The 16,011-nt window shown below is 38.9% G+C and overlaps 1 protein-coding gene across 1 annotated transcript in view; it reads left to right on the top strand.

Annotated features, from left to right (window-relative positions):
• NUP205 (nucleoporin 205) overlaps positions 1-16,011 on the top strand; it is a 54,957-nt gene that overhangs the window by 24,416 nt on the left and 14,530 nt on the right. Inside the window, exons 17-28 of the mRNA XM_076335531.1 lie at positions 1,061-1,198; positions 1,488-1,677; positions 2,770-2,890; positions 3,389-3,470; positions 3,860-4,024; positions 7,216-7,340; positions 8,283-8,397; positions 9,453-9,602; positions 10,657-10,731; positions 11,463-11,620; positions 12,560-12,640; positions 13,508-13,699. Of these exons, the coding sequence (XP_076191646.1) occupies positions 1,061-1,198; positions 1,488-1,677; positions 2,770-2,890; positions 3,389-3,470; positions 3,860-4,024; positions 7,216-7,340; positions 8,283-8,397; positions 9,453-9,602; positions 10,657-10,731; positions 11,463-11,620; positions 12,560-12,640; positions 13,508-13,699 (1,592 nt within the window). The remainder of the gene's footprint in view (positions 1-1,060; positions 1,199-1,487; positions 1,678-2,769; positions 2,891-3,388; positions 3,471-3,859; positions 4,025-7,215; positions 7,341-8,282; positions 8,398-9,452; positions 9,603-10,656; positions 10,732-11,462; positions 11,621-12,559; positions 12,641-13,507; positions 13,700-16,011) is intronic.

The following is a 16,011-nucleotide window of genomic DNA, read 5'->3' as shown; positions in this document are numbered from 1 at the left end:
TTGCTTGTAGCAGTAGAGAGCTATAAGAACCACTTCTTAAGTGAACAACAACTTTAAGACATACCTCTCCAGTGAGCTCGCCTCAGTCTGGGAGTCTGTGCCCTGTACTTTGACAAACAGTTCTTGGCAGCTTAACTGGCTTGAGTAATTTCTGTTAGTTCATTCCTGTCCTCAGCTAATCTTTCAGCTTGTATGATTATTTCTGGATTACATGATGTATTGGAGAAATGGGTTAAAACCGATCTTTTTGACTAGATCCATTTCTTGAACTGACGCGGTGTGTGGCACCACAGTGCCATAGCATGTCTATTGGCGTGTTAGGAGGCAGCACAGACATGGAATGAATGGAAGGAGAAGGGGATTGCTTAAGCTGATGCAAATAGAAACTGCACCCTCGTTCTCACTTCCATATTAAGAAAGACTCTTACTGTTCTGCTGTTATCCACCATAGTTTACTAGGATACTAGATAAACCAGAAACATTAATCTTGACTTTTCCTTTTGTTTTGTTTTCTGAGGGACTTTGAGTTTTAGGCTAGTAGTTTCATTTTTGCATACATTGTTGCAACAGACATGAAAGTATCTGTACACTATGAGCATTGGGGGGGTTTAGTGGACCGTCTCAGTTTTGATTTCTGGAAATGCTTTTTCCCCTCATCCAGGGTCTTCATGCAGGTTTAGGGGGATGTAAACTTTTTCCAGTTACTTTTCAGTCTTGCAAAACCATTTAATGTAGCTCCAATGTGGTATAAAGTCCTAGCATTGATTTGAATCCGAGGTCAGATCTACTTAGGGAAAGTCTAATGGGTTAAAGTTGAAATTGTGCTATTAGATATTGAAAAGTAATGGTAATTGCCATTGCTACTCTTCCCAAACTTTTTAAATTACCTAGGTGGCTTATGTGTAAAGAAAACCTCTGAAGACTTTGTATGCAGTATGTTTCATCTAAATAGATGTTGCTTACAACAACAGGGACTGTTATGTTTTGTAGCTCAGGCTAACTTGGGTAATGGAAGTCTTTTCTATTAGATGTTAAATTTTTTTTTCCCTCCTTTCTTTAGGTGAAGAAATAATAGCATATAAACCACCTGGATTCAATTTGATGTATCATCTATTGAATGAGTCCCCAATGCTGGAACTGTCCCTTAGTTTGCTAGAAGAAGGGGTTAAGCAGCTTGATACTTATGCTCCGTTTCCTGGTATGTGCCTAGAATTTATTTTTCATGTGAAGTTAAAATGTGTACTAAGGCTTCCAACCCAAACTATTCTCTGATTCTATAAGTAGGATTTAAAGCTGACATTGCACATCTTCAACTTGATGTTGTTTCTCTTGCATGTAAAAATTGTGTTTTGGGGGGAATTTTCCTAGTAGTAAACAACTGACAAGTTCTTTCTTGGTGCAAGGCTTGATGAATGAGGTTTATGAACGTAGTCTATTTAACTGCTCCTTTGTTTTTCTTATGGTTCTTTGTTGTTTGTGCACTGCAGGGAAGAAGCATTTAGAGAAAGCTGTACAGTATTGCCTTGCACTTCTAAACTTAACCCTACAGAAAGAGAATCTGTTTATGGATCTGTTGCGGGAGAGCCACCTTTCCCTTATTGTCACACCACTGGAGCAGCTGCTTCAAGGAATCAATCCTCGCACTAAAAAGGCAGATCATGTGGTGAATATTGCTAGGTATGTGCAAAGTACTAGGAAGGGAGAAGTTTTGGAGGCACAGAAGTGTTTGGATCCTGGTCCTTTCATTAGTTTTACTAGCCGATGCTTCTCTTTGCACAGAGCATCTCTGAGATTTTTTTTGGTGGGGAGAGGTGTCTTCACAGGTGGTATGATCTGTGTATTGTCTAGTGCAAGATTGGGATCTGCATTTATAGTTTTTCTTTTGGAATTTTTTTCCCCTCATGATTTATTCCTGATTGCCTTATGTGCAGTGGTTCCCTTGCATATAATTTTCAGTTTGCCCCAGACTTTGGTTGTCATCGAGTGGGAGAATAAATCTTCATTTGGTTGCTATTGGCTACTTAAATGTTTTACGGTATTGTCCGTTAGTTACTATATTAAAAGTATTAGGCTAGTAATCTGCAACTCCGTTTCAAATGTGAAACTTTAGGATTTCCACTTCCCACTGACACCTGCTGTTACTGTTTGATTTTATAATAACTTTACAAACCAACAGTCATGAACAGTAGAATTGAGTGCATAAAAAAGCAGTGATATTCTGACATGGAATGCACTAAAAAATTGAACTCTTTCTATATATGTGTGTTTGTCTTTCATTTATATTACTTTTTTCACATAACAATAGTCGACAAATAGTTTAAAAAATGTGCCTTTTAAGGTGCTTTTAAATTTTTTTTAATCTCGCCTATTTTGGGTACATGCAGTAGTTGATTTTTAGCTAGTTTTGGTCTTCAGTGACACTCATTTCTGCGTGATCTGAAGCTATTTTCTCCACGTTTCTCGTGTGAGTCTGTGACCAGTTGTTTTAACTTATCCTGCAGTGTTTGAGGTAGATTTTGGATAAAAAGAATGGTAAAAATTCCAGGAGAGATTATTATCCCTACTCAGCCTACTACCCTCCTTTTGATGGAGGAGTGTTAAGTGCTTCATGTAGAGTGAAATTTTGTTTGTAGCTTTAACATTTTCTCATGTAGTTTGATTTGTAAATGTTTTAGTTCTAAATGTTGTTTAATTTCTCATCTGTGCATTACCATCTTGAAATAGTAAAATTCTCAACAATTTTATTACAATAATCTTGTATTTTTGAAGGTATCTTTATCATGGAAACAGCAATCCTGAACTGGCTTTTGAAAGTGCCAAGATTTTATGCTGTATTTCTTATAATTCCAACATCCAGATAAAGCTAGTTGGTGATTTCACACATGATCAGGTAAGTGCTAGTATCTTTGGATCTGGAAAGAGAAACTGGTGGAGAAATGCTGGTGCGCCATAACATTACTTTAATGGATAGTTTTCTAGATCAAGTACATTAAAACTATATTTTGTCTTATATTTACCTACCTCTAAAAAGTCTTTTAGTGTGGCATTGTGAAAAGCAACTACTTCATTAATTGAAAAAAAGAAAATCATGAATGTTTGCAAGAAGGGCAATAGTCTTTGAGATACTGGGACTTTTTCTTGACAGGTCTTCAACCTGTGAGGATAATTTAGCAAATGTAACAACAGTAGATTTTTTTTTTTTTTTCTGTTCAGTGGCTAATTGCTAACCTATGCTTAGAACAGCTATGACTCTTAACTCCTGCTTATTAACTAGGTTATATAAGTTTTGTCTAGAACTTCTGTCAACTTATATGGAGGAAATTATGAAAGGTATTGTTTTTAATACCCTTAAAATCCTTTGTTTTCATCCCTCCATTGTTGAATATAGAGTATTAGCCAGAAGCTGATGGCTGGGTTTGTGGAATGTTTGGACAATGAAGATGCAGAAGAATTAATTAATCCAGATGAGGGTATGTAAAAGGCTTCTTAAAAATGGCTTACGCTGTTGTCTTTTGTATAGAATGAAAGAGGTGAAGAAGTCAGAAAACCCTTTTCTTGTGTTGTTTTCTATAGAATTAGACCTTTAACAGAATGAAAAGCACCAATGTCTTGTTAAGATATGTCCACAGTATGATAAGCCAACTACAAACTGAGTCTGTTTTCAGAAGACAAGTATTTAACATTTAGAGCTGTATTAATAGTAATTTGAAATTTGGTCTTGTATCCCTCTATACTAATATAAGTTGATGCCTTAGTGTTCTTGTAGTTAACTTGAAGGCTCTGAGGATTATTCCCTTAAATGGATTTCTTCTCTTCATTATTCATCTCATCTTTTTTTTTTTTTTTTTAAAAAATCAAGAGCTGGAGCCTGAAAAGAAGCGGGCACGAATCCATCATGAAACAAGGATCCATATTCTGAATCTCCTTATCACCTCTCTTGAGTGTAGTCCTCCCAGCCTTGCTCTGTATCTCTTGGGATATGAACTAAAGAAACCTGTCAGCACCACAAATCTGCAAGATCCAGGTATGAAGAGGAAAAGTTGATCGGGCATTTAATCAGTTCTGTTACCAACACTGAGAATATTGGAAAATTCATGGGGAGAAGCAGTTCCTCTTAATGTTAAGAATAAGACAACAGGCATTGTTCTAATCGTTAAAAGCTAAATTAAAAGATATGTTGATATCCAAATGCAGCATTTAAATGGCTTCAGGATTTGATCCTTTGTTTAAGTTGGATTTTGGAACAGACTTGAAATTAGAGTTGTGGGGGAAAATGATAATTTAGACGTGAAACATTATTTACTATTTTATGCAGTGTGGTTGTGTCCACAGTACAAAGAAATTGATTTAATGATCCAAGAAGTACCTACATATGACAACATGGGAATTTATAAAGCAGATTGTCACTTTGAACTAGTTATACTACTTGACTACTATCCTGTCCCTCCTCAAACTCCTGTTTAAAATTAATTACAGGGAAGAAAAACAGTTTTGTTGTTTAACGTTGTAGAAGAAAACCTTTTAGAATATGTGGGTTTTCTTTCTACCAGTAGGTATATTAATATATTTATATATTCATAATACAGATTTATATATTCATACATATGAATATATATATGAGAATATATATTGGGCAGGAGTGTTGATCTGCTCGAGGGTAGGAAGGCCCTGCAGAGGGACCTGGACAGGCTGGATCGATGGGCCGAGGCCAATTGTATGAGGTTCAACAAGGCCAAGTGCCGGGTCCTGCATTTCGGCCACAACAACCCCATGCAACGCTACAGGCTTGGGGAAGAGTGGCTGGAAAGCTGCCTGTCGGAAAAGGACCTGGGGGTGTTGGTTGACAGCCGGCTGAACATGAGCCGGCAGTGTGCCCAGGCAGCCAAGAAGGCCAATGGCATCCTGGCCTGTATCAGAAATAGTGCGGCCAGCAGGAGTAGGGAAGTGATCGTGCCCCTGTACTCGGCACTGGTGAGGCCGCACCTCGAATACTGTGTTCAGTTTTGGGCCCCTCACTACAAGAAGGACGTTGAGGTGCTGGAGCGTGTCCAGAGAAGGGCACCGAGGCTGGTGAGGGTTCTGGAGAACAAGTCTTATGAGGAGCGGCTGAGGGAACTGGGACTGTTCAGCCTGGAGAAAAGGAGGCTGAGGGGAGACCTCATCGCTCTCTACAACTACCTGAAAGGAGGTTGTAGCGAGGTGGGTGTCGGTCTCTTCTCCCAAGTAACTAGCGATAGGACAAGAGGAAATGGCCTCAAGTTGCGCCAGGGAAGGTTTAGATTGGATGTGAGGAAAAATTTCTTTACTGAAAGAGTGGTGAAACATTGGAACAGGCTGCCCAGGGAAGTGGTTGAGTCCCCATCCCTGGAGGTATTTAAAAGACGTGTAGACGAGGCACTTAGGGACATGGTTTAGTGGGCATGGTGGTGTTGGGTTGACGGTTGGACTCGATGATCTTGGAGGTCTTTTCCAACCTCAATGATTCTATGATAAGAACTTTAAAGCAACAGTTCTAATGTTTCTTGAATTGGTGAGAAAAATAGTGTGTCAGTATGTGTCTTGTTTGCCTCCTCAGCTTCTAACTTGTATTCAGTACAAGGCAGACATTGATAAACTTGAGCAAGTTCAGCAGAGATGGTCAGGGGGCTGGAGCACTCAGCCTGTGAGGAGCAGCTGTGGGAATGGGACTTCTTCAGCCTGGAGAAGAGAAGGCTTTGGGGGGGACCTAATAGCAGTCTTCGAATACCTACGAAGAGGTTAATGAGAGGATAAAGGCAGGCTCTTCAGAGGTGTATGGCAGGAAGATGAGAGGCAGTGGGCATAGATTGAAACAAGAGAGGCTCCAACTGGATATCGGAGAAACTTTCTCACGGTGAAGACAGTGAAGCAGTGGAGTGGGTTGGCCAGAGAGGTCATGCATTCTGCATGCTTGGAAGTTTTCAAGACCCAGCTGTATAAAGCCATGAACAATCTGGTCTGATATCATAACTGAGCAGTAGTTTGGAGTTGAGACATCCTGGAGTCCCTTCCAATCTGAAGTATGAGATTCTTTCTCAACTGTTTTAAAGGATGTTTTACATGAACATGTTTGAACAAACATTTGATTTTAGTTATTTAGAGAAGAATATTTCTCATTATCTTTAGGTTTGTATTGGACACTGTGGCCCAGCAGTTTTTAGTCCTTCGTAGTTCTAAATGAAGGGTAGATAGGACCTGAATTTTATTTGGGGAAAAAGAAGTCTTAAAGTTATTTATCAGAAAGATGAAAAAAAGATGCCAACCGATTTTTTTCATCTGCAAAGTAGCTTACAATTGCAGACCCTGCTTGGATATTTTGAAATTCCATAGTTACTCAATACAGGTAACTGATCTGCACCCACACAATTTTACAGGGTATCATATGTTAGGTCAGTGATAGGGGACTTTGTCTCAAAGCCATGAAAGTGCCTTGCACACCTCTTTGAATTATCCCATTAATAATGTGAAGAAATAATGACCATAAGCCATTTGCCTCGAGATAATAATTTCCTACTAAAGCATAAATTATATGTGTCCAAACAGAGAAGATGATTTCCCCTGTAAGAACTGCTTTTGTCGATGCCTTTACTGCTTCAGGACATCTCTCTGGGTTGATTAAAGAATTAATTGCCTAAAGGAAGAATGCAAAAAGACAGGATTTTGACTTCAGTATTAAAATCTCCTCCCTGTTCCTCTTGGTTGCAGTGTCAGGTGCCTTTAGGAGCATTAGTCATAAAATGGCTGTAATTGTAAAATAAAGACAGGAATGTAAAGCTGCTCTTTGAAATTGTCAAATGAGTATTCAATTAAAGTTTAAGAGCAAGAATTCAAATTTTCATTTGATTCACGCAGAATATTACAGAATCAATTGAATCTCTTTTTTTTTTATAGAACTGAAGAGAAAGTTCTTAAATAAGTTTTGATTGCATAATTTATCCTCTTTCACTAGCATCTCCAAAGCCTACAGACTAACTATAAATGTTTTCATTACATTTTTGCTGAAACACAGTTCCTTCCTTTATTTTAATTAATGGAGAAAAAATTTTGCCAGATATTTTTGCTGCAGCTCTGTGGAGCAGTATAGTGCAGCACAAGGTATCTGAACAATTTAGTTTCCGTAATTCTTTGTACTAACGTATATTTGCTATGGAGGCAAGTAAGATCAAGAAAGTTAAGAAATTATTTTTGTGTTTTAAGGTGTCTTGGGTTGCCCACGGACTTGCCTGCATGCTATTTTGAACATACTGGAGAAGGGTACCGAAACAAGGAATGGGCCTACAGCAGTTCAGGAATCTCCTCATCTTGCAGAACTCTGTTACCAGGTATTCAGCATATTTTCTGTTGACATATACTGAAAGTAGGCTCTGAATAAAATTAGCTGCTACTTGGTTGGTGAACACAAATGATTGATGATTTTGATAATAGTTTCATTTTTAAAATGTATCTGTCAGGTTTTTGTATACATTGAGCTCTTTCTATTCTACCTTTTTCTGTGTGAAAAAGTATTATCTTGTAGCAACACAGAAAATACTCTGCACTCATGTTAGAACCTGGCATTGGGATATACTTATAAAACTAATGTTCTACATGTTTTTGGTGAGCCTTTGAATCTGTTGTGACCATATGCTAATTTTTTTTAAATTTTGGAACTGCAGTTTGCCAGTAAGTAAGGTAACAAATAATCCCAAATAAGCCAATAAAATTCTCTTCTTTATTCTGTAACAGTGACAGAATGTATGTGTGTATGTCTGAGGGGGTGAGATGCGGAAGACAGCTGAATTAGGTGTATGTGCAAGGTAGCTGATGTTTGGCCTTAAATCATATCATCATATGATTACACACCTGTATCATGTTGAAAATCTGTGGCATCTAGAAAGGATTTTAAACATTATTAAAAGTGAAAGAGGACATACTGTAGAAGGAGGGGGGGGAAAAAAGATTACATCTCCTGTCTTGGTGAACCTGGCAACTGAAAAAGATACTCATTTTTAAGTGAGCTGAACAAACAGAAAGGCTTATATATTGTCATGTTGTGGGCAAATAGCTGTTGGAATCATCCATGTGCTGGTAGTCCTTTAATGTCATAATTCAACGTCTGTTATAAATAATATGTTCAGCTTTGGAGTAAGCTGATGGAAAACTTACTGTAAATACAGGTAATATTGTTTGAGCAGTAAAACAGTGTTATGCATCTTTTGATTTGATGGTTGGTTTGTTTTTAAAATAAATTCCATAAATGGGTATCTACTGTTTTTGATTGTTAGGTGATCTATCAGTTATGTGCATGCTCTGACACATCAGGTCCAACTATGAGATATCTGAGGACCAGTCAGGATTTCTTATTCACTCAGCTGCAGTATTTGCCATTTTCTATCAAAGGTAATTTTTATGCTAAGATAAGATTGTGTATGCTTAAAATTCAATGCATCTTTTGACTCCCTAGGAATCATAGAAGAAACATAGGTAGCATTATTAAACTGAATTAATTACTGCCTCTGCTAACCTTTTAATTCTGCAAAGATTGAACTCTGCCTATTTAGGAAGTTCAGATTATTAGCGCTGAACTCTTGTAAAAGAATGTTAGTTTTGGAACGCATAAAGTCTCCAGAAGCAAATCCTAATCTATATTTCAATTATCATTGTAGTTTTGTTAGATTATACTACAGGAAAAAAATTATATTTTTGAAAAGTAAGAAAGCTATGAAGAACTGAGGGAATAGAAGGCTGGTGGTTGTACCCACCTATATCTTCCCTTCCTTTGAATTAAGAACTTTTGTTTGGTGATGGTATTAATTTTTAAGTTAATACATGTGTTTTTAATGTTTCAGACCAACATTTCTCAGATGTCTTAAACTGAATCAATGTCCTTATTTACTTTATCAGATGCTTGACCACTAGTCCTTTGTTAAATGATAGTAAACTTAGCATTTGAATACATGTATCTAGCATGGGTAAAGCAATTTAGATGATTCTTATATAACTTAAGAATACATATTAGATGAATATAGAATATGAAGATTCTTGGAGACCCACATTCAAGCCTTACCAACTTTGATTAAAGTTATAGTTCATTTTGGGTAAATGTCTGATTATTTTCACTGAAATTATAACTGACCCTATTTGCTTATGAAGCACTGCATTCTCCAGAATAACTCCAGCAGAACAATGACTGCTAGTACAGGTTATATCCAGATTTGTTGTGTATGTGTATACTCTTAATTGTGTGTATATGTATGATTCGTTTCCACAATAACTACATGTTCGTTTTAATGGCTTTTGTCAGATCTCTCAGTCCTTTTGTCTCGTAAACAAATGGTGAGCAGATAATAAGTAATGACATCCTCTAAAAGCTTTCTTAAATGAAAAATGCTTTCCTTGGAGTAAGTAACATTATTTATGTTCAATTTTATAATTGTTTCCTTATCCCCACCCAGAACACGAGATTTCAACACTGAACCAAATGTCTTGGCTGATGAAGACTGCAGCTATAGAAATGCGAGTAACCTCGCTGAACCGCCAGCGCTCCCACACACAGAGACTGCTGCATCTGCTGCTTGATGACATGCCTGTGAAACCGTACTTGGGTAAGAGGAATTTAGTGTGAGGGTAAATAAGCTTGAATAAATGGAAGTATGAGAGACTTTATTTGAATTCTTTTCTCTATAAGCTCATGACAGTTCATTTGTGATACTGGGTCTGGAATTGCCACTGGAGAGATGGGAAGAAAGATGATGGTGGTTGTAGACTCCCAAGTGAAAGAAATCAGGGTATCTTTTTGTTCATTGCTGCTTTGTCTGTGCTTAATTTTTGAAACATCTCAGTGTATACACTGATACAAAAAATAAACATAGTTTATGGGGTAGGAGAGGGGAATATAAAAAAAATAATTAAAATTATAAAATATTTTGTGATGCTATCCAGAGTTGTTACTGTGTAGAGAAGGTGTAGGGTCTTCCTTGGTAAACAGTTTTAGACAAAGTTTTCTCAGTCTTAACTTCTGTCTGTCTGTTACATATTTTCAGCCCTCTCTCACAGAAGATAGTAGCTACAGGTCAGTTTGGCTTTTGACATTATAACATCACAAAAATGATACTTCATCCCAATGTGACGTAAAATGCAATGTTAAATAAAAAGGCAAGATTTCAGAGTTTCAGAACAGAGTAGAAGCGAATCAAGAGAAATAGAAACAGGTGGCAATAAAACTCTTTACATGAAGAAAATAAACAGAGTAACTGGAAGATATCGTTAACGGGCTGCAGCAGTATGGTGTTTTCCCTCATTTCTATAGGTCTGAACACTGTCTTTTCATCCTTGTGGAGACCTCAGTATGGGAAACTGGCCAGATACCCTACTCATTTTACAGCGTTCATCCACCTGCATCATTCATACCGGAGGGTGGGGTGTCTTTTTAGGCATTTCTAGTACTGTCTAATCTGTATTTGATAACTGGCTAGCTTCTGTGAGATTAAGTATTGTTTTCATTTTATTAACAGTCAAGGCTGTATTTGTATTAGAAGACTTTCATGTGAAAGGTTTGTCAGCGTGTGCTCTCTCCGTCTTTCTCTTTCAGTATTAATAAAGTAGGTGATATTTTTCGCTTTGATTTTTTTTTTATTTATTATGTTTCATTACCTTCAGCTGATGGTGAAGGAGGGATGGAAGATGAAAGTCGATCAGTCAGTGGGTTTCTCCACTTTGATACTGCTTCCAAAGGTAAGCATTATGGCTGTTGATTATTTCTCAGTAAAGTTTTTCCGATCCTGAATGAGGGGAGGGCCGCCTCTAGAAAGGACACTTTGAAAAAGAAAATAATAGACTTTCTAAACAGCAGCAGTACATGGAACAATTTTGTTTAGTGTGGGGAAAAAAATGAATTTTAGAACCTTGACGTAGATGACTGGAGTGAGTGGAAAATACTGGACTGGAAAGGAATTTAGAAAAGTCTATGTTTAAGTATCTATGGAAGGACAGAATGGGAGAGTGGCAGTCTATAAATTTACTGCTAACAGTAAAAACAGTGAGACTGTTGCTAAGGCTGAACATATTTGTATTTTCATGGCAAAGAATGTAAAACCCAAGTAAGTAACTTCAGATTCCTTACAGTGTTTCTAAGTCTCAACAAAAGACTGCATGGTTCTCATTGAAAACCAGCCTGCTTTTATTTAGGAGAAAAAATTAGAATCTTGTATTTGTAAATATTGGATTACATGCATACATAACAGGAGAACAATACAGTATAACACAAATTAAGAATTTAAGGTTCTAGAAAATGTTTTTAAGCCCCTTATATAGCTCGATAGCACTTTCTGAAAATTTAGTGTTTTCTTTTGAAACTTTACACATAAGATTTGGATTTACAAAGGTAAGTTAGGCTCCTATTGTCAACTTTTTTTGTTTTCCCCTTGATATTTCTGAATACAGTTTGAATTGATTTACATTTCCAGTACGCAGGAAGATCTTAAGTATCCTGGATTCAATTGACTTTAGTCAGGACATTCCAGAGCCTTTACAACTGGATTTTTTTGACCGGGTTCAGATTGAGCAAGTCATTGCTAATTGTGAGCACAAGAATGCACGTGGACAAGTGGTCTGCAACGTCAAGGTGCGCGGTGGTCTTATGTTCTCAGGTTGCATGTGCTATTTTATATCTTGATAATAATACAGATGACCAGTGTATTAATAATACTTTGAAACTTGCTTTCACATAAAAGGTATAGCTGTTTCAGATATGTGTATAATTTATGCAAACTATTTGGATTAGTTTATTTCTTCTGCATTGCACACACTGATTTCTCATTTGCAGTAGACAGATGCATCAGTTTAAGACGCTTTCAGGAAATATTTTCTGTCTTAATGTTTTTCCCATCTTGGAACACCCAAGTGATATTGCAGATATGACATCTACCTTATGCATTTCATTGGTCTCCAGTACACAACTATGTAGTACTACATATGGGTACACAATTATGTACACAACATAGTTGCATACTGCAGTAGTTCTTAGAGGCTATAGTTAAGATAGTGTCACGTTGTGATGAGTACTTGACAAGTGTATGATAAGTAGTCCTGAAAAATTTCCGATCTGAGAGACAAGGGACAGAGCAGGAGTGGAATGTAACGTAAAAGTGATCTTGATGGTCATAGGAATGCAGCTATTCCATATTAGGAACCAGCTATTCTATATTGTACAATGTGAAACAAACCCTTCCTTCTGTGCAAGAGGACTATTGTGGAGGTTGAAGAGGAAAGGGAGTGTGATGTGTTAAAAGAGCTCGTGAAAGGACAGAACAACTTAGGACCAGAAGGAAATAAATGAGTGCAAAAATGAGAAGTGCAGTGAGCAGGTAGAGAGACTAGACAGCTAAAAGTACTGCAGTTAGAGAATGAAGTAGGGGAGAAACCTAAAAAATGAGTCACACTTACTTGAATCTCAGTCCTTCAGTTGCATCTGTCATTATGTAGCTATCTCCTAAACACTTTTAGGAGGGACAGATACATCTTCTTTGTCATTAAAGTTTCTTTTTTAACTTTTTAATTTCAGTACCTTCACAGAGTTCTGGTTGCAGAAGTCAATGCCCTTCAAGGAATGGCAGCCATAGGCCAGAGACCTTTACTTATGGAGGTAAGTATAGAAAATGTAAACTACTGTTTCTTGTTGCTCTTGGTGGATTTCGTATACTGTCAAGCAGTAAGCTTTACTATGAAAGCTTGTGGATTTGACTCTGAACTTTGAGTTACTAATTCCTGAAGAAAAAAAAAAAAAGACATTAAAATTTGGTAAGATAAACTACTTCTTAACATACTGTTCTCTAAACAGCAGACCTGGAGTCTGTTTTCTTTTTTCTTGAACCTTTTCCCTCCCCGTTGCTGATAACAATTGCAGCTCCCACCCCACTGTAGAGAAAGCAGTACATACTGATGTCAGGATTGGCCATTGACAGGTATGGTGTGTAGCAGGCAAGTTCATCTTGCCTTTCTCTCACAGGGGATGCCAATTTATTTCTCTTTTCTTCTACACAGCTATAGTTTTAGTGAACTTGGAACTTAACTATTTCCTGAGGCTCCTGCCATCTTTTAAATTTAGTTGAAATTGGCTAAATGGATTTGAAAGTTGAAGGATGAAGGAGAAATGACTCAGACTAAAATGGGAAGAAAATGCACAAATATATTTTTCATAGTTGTTTTTCTTGTGATTTTAAAGTGTATGTTAGAAAAGAACTTCCCTGGTTACTTTTTAATTTTTTTTTTTTTTTTTACTACAAGCTTGAAACATTCATGATGGAAAGGCCTTGTGAAAAGCCGCTCAGAAATGGATTGGCCTATCTTGTTGAAACGATTAATAGCAGCTTGTTTCCGATAAGCTGAAGACTTACCCTTTTTTTTTTTTTCCAGAGACTATTACTAATAAATAAAATTGTCATCTTGCATGTCTTTGCCATTAACTTCTTTTAGCATATTATAACTCAATTTCTTTGTTGTGGGTGCTCAGGAGATCAACACTATCCTGCAGTATGTAGTGGAGCGGAACAAGCTGCTGCAATGCCTCCATGCTAAGAGGCATGCTTTAGAGTCATGGAGACAACTGGTGGAAATTATACTCACTGCCTGCCCCCAGGATCTCATACAGGCTGAGGACAGACAACTGATTATCCGCGATCTATTGCAGGATGTGCATGACAAGGTAATGCTATACTGGAAACCAACCCTCTCCTTGAACTTTGTTGCTGTATCTTTTTACATGAAAGAGAAACTACTCTTCAAGTAGCATTCTTGATTGTAATCCAAAAAAAATTTGTCTGCCTCTAGTACTCTTTTTAGTTTTCTGATTGCTACTGTGCTGAAGTTGAATGCACTGTGGACAGAGGAGATACTCTGGATTCTTGCATAGCTACTGTTGAACTATGTCTGAAATTTGTCAGTATATGGTTCATTTCAGTATAATCCAGTATGATAGTAGTCTGGAAAGGGTGTGTGAAAAGGAAACAGCCCATTTTGCTAAGGAACATAGAAGAACTCATGGAAGGGATGAAGGCAAACAGTACTGCAGTTGCTGATTTACTGCGTTTAGATGACTCACTGCAAATCCTACCACTGCTTCTTTTGAAAAATGAAAGAATTGAATGAAACTTCAGAGTAGAAAAAGTAAAGATTTTACAATTAGAAGGGCTTTTGGAAATGCGAGAGTTTGCTTTGTCTTAAAATATTTAAAGTCTAGGTGGCTTACTGCTGAATTACAGTAGTAATTTTTGGGACAGACTAGGCAGTTACTACTGACCCAGCCATTCTCAAAGACAAAATTTAATGAAGGATCCTTCACAGAATCATAGAATAGTTTGAGTTGGAAGGGACCTTTAAAGGTCATCTAGTCCAAACCCTCCTGCCGTGGGCAGGGACATCTTCAACTAGATCAGGCTGCTCAGAGCCCCATCCAACCTGACCTTGAATGTTTCCAGGGATGGGGCATCCACCACCTCTCTGGGCAACCTCTTCCAGTGTTTCACCACACTCAGTGTAAAACATTTCTTCCTTATATCTAGTCTGTATCTACCCCCCTTTAGGTTAAAGCCATTCCCCCTTGTCCTGCTGCAACAGGCCCTGCTAAAAAGTTTGCCGCCATCTTTTCTATAAGCCCCCATAAGGTCTCCCCGAAGCTTTCTCTTCTCGAGGCTGAACAACCTCAACTCTCTCAGCCTTTCTTCATAGGAGAGGTGTTCCATCCCCCTGATCATTTTTGTGACCCTCCTCTGGACCCACTCCAACAGGTCTGTGTCTTTCTTATGCTGAGGGCTCCAGAGCTGGACGCAGTACTCCAGGTGGGGTCTCACCAGAGCAGAGTAGAGGGGCAGAATCACCTCCCTCGGCCTGCTGGCCGCGCTTCTTTTGATGCAGCCCAGGATACGATTGGCCTTCTGGGCTGCGAGTGCACATTGCTGGCTCATGTCCAGCTTTTCATCCACCAGTACCCCCAAGTCCTTCTTGGCAGGGCTGCTCTCAATCCCTTCATCCCCCAGCCTGTATCGATACTGGGGGTTGCTCCAACCCAGGTGCAGGACCTTGCCCTTGGCCTTGTTAAACCTCATGAGGTTCACACAGGCCCACTTCTCGAGCTTGTCCAGGTCCCTCTGGATGGCATCCTGTCCCTCTGGTGTGTCGACCGCACCACTCAGCTTGGTGTCGTCTGCAAACTTGCACTCGATCCCACTGTCCATGTCATTGGTGAAGATATTAAACAGTACCGGTCCCAATACAGACCCCTGTGGGACGCCACTCGTCACCAACCTCCATCTGGACATTGAGCCATTGACCACTACCCTCTGGATGCGACCATCTAACCAATTCCTCACCCACCGGACAGTCCACCCATCAAACCCATACCTCTCCGGTTTAGAGAGAAGGATGTTGTGGGGGACCGTGTCAAAGGCCTTACAGAGGTCCAGATAGATGACATCTGTAGCCCTTCCCATGTCCACTGATGTAGTCACTCCATCATAGAAGGCCACTAGGTTAGTCAGGCAGGACTTGCCCTTGGTGAAGCCATGCTGGCTGTCTCGAATCGCCTTCCTGTCCTCCATGTGCCTTAGCATAGCTTCCTGGAGGATCTCTTCCATGATCTTCCCAGGCACAGAGGGGCGACTGACTGGCCTGTAGTTCCCCGGGTCTTCCTTTTTTCCCTTGTTAAAAATGGGGGTTATGTTTCCCCTTTTCCAGTCAGTGGGAACTTCACCGGACTGCCACGACTTCTCAAATATGATGGAGAGTGGCTTAGCAACTTCATCCGCCAGTTCCTTCAGGACCCGCGGATGGATCTCATCGGGTCCCATGGACCTGTGCACCTTCAGGTGCCTTAGATGGTCTCGAACCTGATGTTCTCCCACAGTGGGTGGCTCTTCATTCTCCCAGTCCACGCCTTTGCCTTCTGTGGCTTAGGCGGTGAGGCTCGAGCACTTGCTGGTGAAGACCGAGGCAAAAAAGTCATTGAGTGCCCCCGCCTTA

Source organism: Aptenodytes patagonicus, chromosome 1 (genome assembly GCF_965638725.1).
Source record: "Aptenodytes patagonicus chromosome 1, bAptPat1.pri.cur, whole genome shotgun sequence".
Classification (NCBI taxonomy): domain Eukaryota; kingdom Metazoa; phylum Chordata; class Aves; order Sphenisciformes; family Spheniscidae; genus Aptenodytes; species Aptenodytes patagonicus.
This window is presented reverse-complemented; position numbering and strand designations above follow the sequence as displayed.